Source organism: Halyomorpha halys, unplaced genomic scaffold (genome assembly GCF_000696795.3).
Source record: "Halyomorpha halys isolate HHAL.00 unplaced genomic scaffold, Hhal_1.1 Scaffold7.1, whole genome shotgun sequence".
NCBI classification, from domain to species: domain Eukaryota; kingdom Metazoa; phylum Arthropoda; class Insecta; order Hemiptera; family Pentatomidae; genus Halyomorpha; species Halyomorpha halys.
Genome location: NW_027110368.1, coordinates 40,755 through 50,415, shown reverse-complemented (window position 1 = coordinate 50,415; position 9,661 = coordinate 40,755). Strand labels below are relative to the sequence as shown.

At 30.5% G+C, this 9,661-nt stretch overlaps 2 protein-coding genes across 2 annotated transcripts in view; one reads left to right on the top strand and one right to left on the bottom strand.

The window, feature by feature from the left end:
* The first annotated feature begins 5 nt into the window (after positions 1 to 5).
* On the top strand, positions 6 to 2,514 carry LOC106677195 (zinc finger FYVE domain-containing protein 21). Its single transcript, XM_014414960.3, has 7 exons — positions 6 to 261; positions 330 to 380; positions 460 to 628; positions 703 to 781; positions 846 to 931; positions 1,124 to 1,248; positions 2,073 to 2,514. Exons 1-7 carry the CDS (start codon positions 139 to 141, stop codon positions 2,121 to 2,123), a joined length of 684 nt encoding a protein of 227 aa, XP_014270446.1. The 5' UTR covers positions 6 to 138; the 3' UTR covers positions 2,124 to 2,514.
* A 2,610-nt stretch (positions 2,515 to 5,124) lies between these two features.
* Positions 5,125 to 9,661, bottom strand: part of LOC106677203 (dachsous cadherin-related 1) — a gene marked incomplete at its 5' end in the record, with an annotated part of 40,102 nt that continues 35,565 nt past the window's right edge. The window contains 2 exon segments of the mRNA XM_067048506.1: positions 5,125 to 8,574; positions 8,779 to 8,910. Coding sequence (XP_066904607.1) covers positions 6,168 to 8,574; positions 8,779 to 8,910 — 2,539 coding nt within the window.

Sequence of the window (9,661 nt, the reverse complement as noted above, 5' to 3'; positions counted from 1 at the left end):
ACCTGCACCAAGTTACCTTTCCAGTAGGAGAATTCATTAATTGAAAATTTGTCGAGAATCGGAAAGTAATTGGGTTTGATCTGGAATTTAAGATGTAGATCAATATTCCTGGCGCAAAGAGCAATTTTTGTGCGAGATATGGATGTGTTTAACGCTAAAAAACTAATAAGATCAAAATCTGGTTTAAGAATCGTAGCAACAAATGAAGAATTCACCAGTCCATTTGTTGTACAGGAACCCATTTGGGTTCCTGATAAGGAGGTAATTTAAACTCTTTATTATTAATTTATCGTATATATGCCTTATATTGATGTAATCAACAATTTCAGATCACCCATTGTACTCATTGTATGGTAAGGTTTGGTTTCACAACAAGGAAAGTAAGTTGATCTTTATTTAGAAATGTAATTTATTCATTGATTTAATTCTGTTATCCAATTATCAATGTCTTAAATTTAGCATCACTGCCGAAGATGTGGAAAAATTTTCTGTAGTTGTTGTTGTGAGACTAAAATGGAGTTACAAAGAATGTGTTTTATCGATCCAGTCCGAGTATGCTTGAAATGTGAACCCCAAACTCGTGCTGAGAATTTATTTTTTGATAAGCATTTAAAGCTATTACTGAATGGTGAAGATTTTAAGTTGTTATAAGTCTGATACATTATTGTTTTGCAAATTTTAATTTAATTTTTGTTTCTGCAGGTGCAGTTTTCAAATATGAATCGAAAATCGGTGCTTCAAATTATCAACTTCTTCATTGTAAACTATCTCAAGATCACAGGTAATCATATTATTGATTTGAATATTTTTTATTGTTTTCTGGCTTATACAATTTATTATTCTAGGTATCTTTTATTTGATGGTGTGAAAATTGCTCCAGTTGATATCAATCAGATTGTATCCATAGTTGTTAAGAAGGATGAATTAAACGGTAATATATCTCTTTAATTTTCGTAGTAGTATTAGATCGATTATTTTGAAGTTTAATCAATAAATGTACAGTATTATTATTGTCCATGCCTCAAGGATTTTCGCAGGGTGGGAAAAGGTAGTAATTGTAGGGTACTTATTATGTCCTTAAAATTTTATGTTAATATTTTTATTTTTATTATTTTTATTTTAGGTGGAGTAAAAAGCTTAGTCATGGATTATTTGGTTGGGGATGAAAAGAAGTCTCTGAAACTTGATATTGCTTGTGGTGCACAGGTCGAAAAAGCTGGTATTAATTGGTTGACTGCTATTGAAGAGGTATCTTTACGCTATTAACGAATAATATATATACAGTTAAAAATCAAATTTTGATATTGCCTATTTGTTTTCCATAACATCTATTATTTGGTTGATATTTTTAAATTGAATTATGTTATGTAAACCAATCAGGTATTATTTGTAAACATGTATGCAGTTACTGATTAGAACTGGTAAACATATGGATGATTGTTGATCATGTTTGGCTGTTTTATTGGTCTAAGGTCTAAACAACACAGATTACCATGATTTTTTATCAAAACAATTTATTTAATTATATAAATATTTCCAAATTGATTAAATTATTGATATGTATGATGCCTTTATTTTAAATATTTGTCAAAATTAATATTATTTTTTTTGTATGAACTCAAAGTGAGTTAGGGAAAAGATCAATTTTATGTTTTATTTTCATTTTTCTTTGCCTCCCAGCAATATAGTTTTTGGTAGAAATAGCATGTCCCTTGAATCGTAATATTCAACTTAAAACTTTTGTTTTCTTCCATTTTCTTGAAACTAGAGGAACACCTTTTTAAAAAAAATTATATTACTCTAAAGGATGTTAATATGTGATAATCCTGCTTCTCCCTTCGTCCTGAAATTGTTGAGTTATGAAGTGATGTTATTAAATTTTTAGTATTTATTCAGTTTAAGTGATTGTCCATTTATTTATTTTACAATCCTTTTTATATTTTATAATCCTGGTTGTATGAATATTTCTATGATTTATAATAAATTTTAGGAACTCTGCTGATAGGATTTTTTGGGATTGTACTGTAATATCTTTCATATTTTTATAATTAATAATTGTTCTAAATTTTCAGGCCTTTCGACTGATTGACCGTTCGGGAAAACAAGAAAAATCTGATGATTAAAGATGTTTTGGCTGACGATTGATTTTGCCATGCTGAATGTAATTTATTGTGTACCTTGAGAGTTATCTATGAGAATCTCTTTTTAAGACCTTTTTTAGGTTATTTGTACTTTTATTTTTTATTAAATGATGATTAAAATTAATTCAGATTATGGCAATAACATCACGGTGCTACATTCGAATATTTGTTTTTTGATTGTTGATGACATTAGTTGCCTGCTGATACAGCATTTTTTATTTAGTATATATTTTTATATGTTAAATCATATTTGTTATTATAATTAAATGTGGGAATCACAAATTTATTTATCTGTTGTTTTTTAGTGCTAATAACTAACTGTTTTCCAATTTTTAATCTACATTAGGAGATGTGCTGGAAAAGTGTTCACACGTCTAAATTTATTACATCTGTTCTGGTTTCCAATTTAATAATTAGTATATCCACACCATCAAATAATTAACCAAAGTTTTATGGAAAAAAAGTATATAAATTCAATTGCAAAGAAAAGTATTTTAAAATATCCTATTCTATTTTTATTCACATATAAATTGAATTATAATAGGAGGTATACCTTTCTGTTGTATTCATTACCACATATTATGTATAATTTCACATCTGATGTGAAATTGATAATTTTTTAAAAAATTATTATTACATTGAGGGATGAGCAATCATTTGTTACTTTGAAAGGGCCTAATTAGCTTTTGAATAAAATCCTTAGAGAGATTTTCATTCTTTCCATCATTCATGAAACAGCTCCTGATTCTCTATGTTTTCTGGTAAAGTTAGCACATGTTTATTCCTTTTGACTACTCATCCCTTCGATGTTCGATAAGGTTTTAACCTGGACCATATGATAAAGACTCTACAAATTGAAATCGAGCATTTTTTAGACGTTGTGTAACCATGGACACTTTCTTCCTCTCTCAATGTGTATTAAAGTGGGTTATTGAAAATCAGGTAAAGTTTATTCATTAATATTTTTTCTAAATTAAAGTCTGCTGGATCTGATATGTTCATTATTATTTTGGTATATATTTATTTTTCAAAGTTTTATAAATGTTAAATATTTTTGTTCCTCTCTCATGTAAAACAACCCATTATAGAAAATTAAATTTTATATTCTAAGTTACCGTTTTTAAAATTATTATTATACCAAGTATGTATACTTAGCTAAACTTTATGTGCCACAATATCTATTTGTAATTTGTTTGTAAATTTATTATCTAAATAAGTAAATTCATTGAGATTATTCCAACAAAAGTTGATTTATTCTATTATCTTCGCCATGTTGTTTATTACTTAGTTCCTTTATTTGTATTTAAATTTATGTATGAATAATATTTTTTAAATTAGTGGATCGATAAAAAAAAATTATATATATATATGTATCAGAAACTTCCTTAAAAACCCACTTATAATCTTTTGTTTAGATTAAATTTTCTTATGTGAGCAAAGTTTTATGTCTTAGTTATACTTTTTATACTGTTAAGATGAATTATTGTGGTTTATCATTATTATAAAGTCATATAAAATTTATTAATCATTTATTGATCCTATATTTTATTTAAATGGATATGACTGTATTAATATGATATTAATAATAAAAAATAAGTATTTTTTCATTAAATTGAATTTTCTTCTCATTTAACACTTATTTCTTAATTTTATATGTTTTTCTTTAATTTTGTATGTATTTATTTTATTTTATTTTTTTCACATTTCTTTCCATTTTTTAGTAAACTAACTTTAGTTTACTATTGTTCAAGATGGATTGAGTTTGTTGTATAAATTATGTTAGGTTTTATTTTTGCCAAGTCCATTGAAATTTATTTTATAGGTGACTTGTATAATGAATGTTTTAAAAGTATCTGGCTTGGAAAGTAATTTATGTTACTACTAACTTGTCTCCACCTAGTGGATATCCAATGAATTTTTTATTGCCGAATTTTCATCTCCTGCAAAGAAAATATTCTAAAATTATTCATTTGAACTGCAGACAATTTTGGTTACTGTTACAGTCATAGTTATTTCCTTCTACAATTTACTTAATTTTATGGGATGTGACTCTTATCATTTCCTCAGGACACTTTACTTGTGCTCCAGTTTGCAACACTTTTACAGAAATTTATTAGAACAACTAATTTAGTGTATAAGTCCTAATTTGGTTTCCATTGCATGTATAAGTTATTTTCATAGCATCAATAAATTTCTTATAAATAAATAAATTACTCTTCATTTCCTAAATAAAAATCAGGCATATACTTTTACCACCTTCTAGAGGTTTGTATTTGTGGAAACAAGATCTGTTCTGATTTAATTGTAGTAGTATAACCACTATGTATTAATAAATGTAGATGACTTATAGTCTTTAATATTAGATAGGTTAGACTATTCCTTATTGAAATAGTTTAAGAGGGCTTAAATAACGAATTTTTAAAAATCTTTCCCTAAAGTCACTTAAATTTTATTTATTTAAAAAAAATAAATAGTTATCATTGTTAGCAATAATAAACAATAGATAAATACAAAATATTAATGTAAAGAATTTTATGGATTAATAAAGGAGAAAAAAACCAAATAAATATCCAATTCTAACAAAAAACACTGAGACCTCACAATCTTTCCAGATTGTTCTACGGGTTTGTTGTCTTTTTTCGGGGTTGTATCTTTTTGTAATTTATTTTATTCTTGGCAGGACCAATATTTGTATTCGTAACTCCCACCTTGAGAAGCCCTGAAACACAAATTTTTATAACTACTGAACAATACAATTTTTGGCTTTCCTGGTTAAGACCAGTTACCTTTAGAGATTTTGTTTTAAGTTACATGAATAGCAGTAACTTTAACATTAGCCCACCAGTCAACACAGAATTTGGGAATTAATGAAGAGTCGTAAGTGAAAGTTGTGTGATAAAAAAACCCACCAGATTTTTTCCCTTCTTCAGTTCCTAATTAAATGATTCATTAAAGGCAGGTTGACAAAATAACACAGTAGAAATATTTCATTATAAAATTTATTTACCTATAGCTACTTATAAACATCATTAACTTATAAATTTGTACAGTATTTTTACAAAAATTGTGTAATATGTTTTTGGGAACAAGATCCATAAAGAGAGGAAATGAGACCCAACTTAATGGCAATGTCCATATGGCTTTCATAAATCAATTCTTTGGATGGCACAAATAAAAAAAGATCATGTACAATGATCTGTAGAGTTAGGTTTCATTACTTTCAGATTTAAAAAAAAAACACTTCATACTAAAGGCAATAATAAATACAATCATATCACAGAGAAACTTTTCAAAACAAGACATAAACCCATGATCCCTTTCAGGATGAAACATCATGAATTTTCTTTATTAATTCAAGTTTCATATCATTACTACTAATGGTATCTGAAAATAATCTAATTTTAATGGCATTAAAACGGTCACAATTATTTGATTTGTGCAAACTTCGATATAATTACAATATTCAGATTTCTGTTAACCAATTTTTGATTCATATTTATGATTGTTTTAAAAATTTGCTTTTCTAACATTAACTAGAAGTATCTAAATATACTTGCAATTATATTTAATGGTAGAAAATAGTAATTTATTCAGAATTAACATTTAACTTTTTTAATGTTGGGTTCTAAATACATAGCCATTTCGTCTACCTTGTATATAAGGCATCTTTCTATAATTCATATATTACATCTATGTTATCCTATTTAGTTTTGATTAATCACTTTAAACATATGTACATCGAGATACTATTTACGACACTTATTTTCGATTCGCTTATTTAATAAGACATAATCACAATATACAAAAACAATTGCGTGTTATTTATAAAATATATACATAATAGTTAACATGATTCTAGTATCATTTCTTTTGATCATTCATCACAAAATGTTCATTTCGATCGAGAATGATCGTTCATGATTGGCACATTAAAACGATTTCACAACATGCCCTAGTCCTGAAATAAATAATTCACACTATACACAGAAAACATTTTTATAAAAGTCTTTTAAAATAATTTGAATGTTATATCCTGAGTTCAGCATCTGTCGTCCTCTGCCTAACATGGTGAGAGGTAGGGTGCCTTGGGGTAACAATAGGTGATAGGGAAGGAGATGTAGCCAAAGGTGAAAGGGCAGGGGAAAAACTTGGTGACATGGCTGCGGAAAGGACTCCAGTATTGTCATGGTTTATAGGAGACCTAGGGAGAAGGTGGATTTTTGGTCCTTGATGTGGGGGATGATGAGGCGGCCTCCCAGACAATACTGGAGCAGCTATGGACCGCGGGGCCACAGAAGTCAAAAGTGGGGGTTTACCTTTCCCACTAGATGTTCCCGAGGTCCCACTCTTAACAGATGCAGCGTCTTCTTTTAACCTAGCTATTTCTGAAAAGACATGAGCCAAAGGCTGGTACTGTGGTCCCCAGTCTAATAGATAGTCCCAATTGTAGCTGCCTGTTAGCTCCTCTTCGCTATGGACGATTGAGCTGAGGGAGCCAGTCATTGAAGGCTGGTGGGTTGGGTAGGCACTCATACCAATCACACCTGCTCCTCCTTCCTCAGTGTTACTACCTCTATCACTTCCATCAGTCAGTTTGGCGTATATAAGGTTCGTTATATCAGCCTCAGCTGTACCATCTTCATCAAACATCCTTAGACCATCTATTGGAACTCCTGCCCTCAACATGATGTCTTTACTGCTACCTCCTCCAACACTCTCTGTTCTCCTCCTTGATCCTGAGTTTCCATCAGTGTTAACTATTCCAAGTCTCGCGAGATATTCTTGAGTATTATGTACACTAACATCAGACATGTTGTCATCAGATGTTCTGTGCAAACCACCATCCCTTTGAATACCTTCGTTTATCATTCTTATTTCTTCATCTTCTACATCATCGCCATCTTCAGCTGAACCTCTCCCAGAAGAACCAGACTGATCAGAGCCTGATATCTGCGATGTAGTGGCAGCTCCAGATTGTGAGCTAGTTGATTTATTATTTCTATATGTTGGAAGATCTTCATATTTTGGTGGACCGAACTGACTTGCTGGGCCAGGTATACCTCCCCGAACAGGTATTGTATCAAAAGCACTTGGATCGACAAAGTTGTCGGCAGTTTGTCCTGAGTCTAAACCAGGCTTATTTACATTTTTCTGTCTACGATTTCGGACATGTAAGAATAAAAACACTGCTCCAAAACAAAGAATTACTATTATAAGAGAGATCAAAAGCCCTATAGCCCAGTCTGCTACTTTTCCTGTGGCTGCTGCTAAGGCTGTGTTGTTTGTACCTTCTTCTGGAGTAATCAAATTTGTTTCATGATGTGCAAGAGGATCAAAGCTTATTTCTACCACTGTCATATTTGTTAGAGATTCCTGCCTTCCTGAACTCGCTCTAATAACAAAACTGACATCTTGTTTTGTATTTAAATTACTATCAATCTTCTTCTTAATCATAACAGCTCCAGTTGTTCGGTTTACTTTGAAATATGCATGTTGGTTTGTAAGTTGATAGACAACCCTACCATCTGGTCCCTTATCTCTGTCAGTAGCGACAACTGTACCAACAACATATCCTACAGGTAAGTCATTTCCACTTACTACAAAACGGTATGTTCTTTCAGTAAATTGTGGGTAAAATTCATCTCTACTTTCTATTTCAATACGAACTTTTACTTTTGAACTTCTTCCTCCTGAGTCAGTGGCTATAACTGTGAAAGCATAACGACTTCTCAATTCATAATCGAATACTGTGTTGGTAGTAACTAAACCAGTAACACTATCTACCCTAAACAGTTTCCAGGATTCATCTGCTCCACTATAACTTGAAATCGATGTTGTTTCAATAGAATAGTTAAGGTGGCCGAAAATCCCTCGGTCCATATCAGTAGCTCTGGCTGTAAAGACTTTTGTTCCAAGAGCTTCATTTTCTCCAACAAATTCGAGATACTCGACTACTGGGAAATGTGGAGCATTGTCATTTACATCCTCAAGAATAATTTTCAAATGTGAAATTGCCAACAATGAATGCTCTGGTGGTTTCGCACAGTCGGTCGCACTTAAAACAAGAGAGTATTCAGACAATCCCTTATCATAGTCTAACTTGTTCTTCACTTTAACAATACCCGAATCGGCATCAATTTTAAAATTATCTTCATCATTACCTGATAGAATATCGAAAATAATATCAGAGTTAGGAGGAAGATCATTATCATCTCCTTTGAGATGGGCAATAGAATGTCCAATGGGTACATCTTCTGGAACGGAAACTGAATCCTTCACCATATGGAATTGTGGAGGATTATCATTAACATCTTCAACTGCAATGTATACTGATACAGCGGATGAATTGTCTGCTCCTTGTACTACCTTCAGCGTATAATGGTCTCGTTGCTCTCTATCCAAAGATTTCACTAGGACAAGATCGCCATTGGGCCTGTAAATAACAATAAACCAATGAATATTCACTTTGATCACATAAGTATTATATCAAAGATTTTTACAAAGAAAGTTATTAATGAGTTATTCTGAGTCAACTATATTCAGTGAAGTCATATTTCATTTATTGACAAGTTCATAATCAAATTATATTTTTTAATAACCACTTAATGGTAATACACAACTGACTGTATCTACTCACCCCATGACTTGGAACGTGTGGTCACTGTTGCCATCAATAATACTGTATTGAGCCCAAAATAATTCACCAGCTGACTGACTGGACAGTTTTATAAGAGATGATCCTATTGCGGTATCTTCTTTGGCAGAAATTCTGTAAAAATTAAAGAAAAGTAAATACCAAAAAAAAATATCACTTACATTCCTTAGCTAGTATTTTAAATAAGAAATCGAATTAATACACTTTTTAAGAAAGGTTTAACTTTATAAGATTAGAATTATTTATAACTAAAACTCCTATTTGAAGGAGGATAGTCCGGGTGGCAGTCAATAAATAGTAGTATCAGGTAAAATAATAAATAGTAGGTATCAAAATAGTAAAAGAGAACTATTTATTGTAAATCGACATTTCGTCCCACTTTGCAGGGCTGTCAGAATGAGGTTCTGCTACCAACTGTTCAAAGTAGGGCAAAATGTTGGTTTACAATAAATAGTTCTCTTTTACTATTTTGATACTTTTATTGACCATCACCCTGACCAGCCTCTTTCAATCTACTTCATACGGTCAACTATCTTCTTTCAATATAAAACTCCTAGTGTTTAAATTGACATGTTTACTTTCTATCAACCTCATAAAGTATTACCTAATCTTCAGCTATAGTATGTAAGTCTATAATTACACAAAAAAAGGCACCCATTTATCAATAATTGTAATGGAATATGGCAACTATTTAAATAAAATTGTAAGTTACTAAAATAATTAACTTGCCAACCAAAGGAAAATCCAAACTTGAATCATTTTCCAATTAAAAATATTGTAATTTATTTATAAATTATCTTTTGAACAAGTTGGCCGATTTTGTTAAAACTTCCTTATGTCTTCTCCTTCAGGAATTTATTATAGT

Excerpts from the sequence above, each read along its gene's own strand:
- LOC106677195 (XM_014414960.3), top strand. The coding sequence starts at position 139 with ATGGATGTGTTTAACGCTAAAAAACTAATAAGATCAAAATCTGGTTTA. Across the intron at positions 262-329 it reads TTTGGGTTCCTGATAAGGAG|ATCACCCATTGTACTCATTG; the intron begins GTAATTTAAACT and ends CAACAATTTCAG. Across the intron at positions 1,249-2,072 it reads GGTTGACTGCTATTGAAGAG|GCCTTTCGACTGATTGACCG; the intron begins GTATCTTTACGC and ends CTAAATTTTCAG.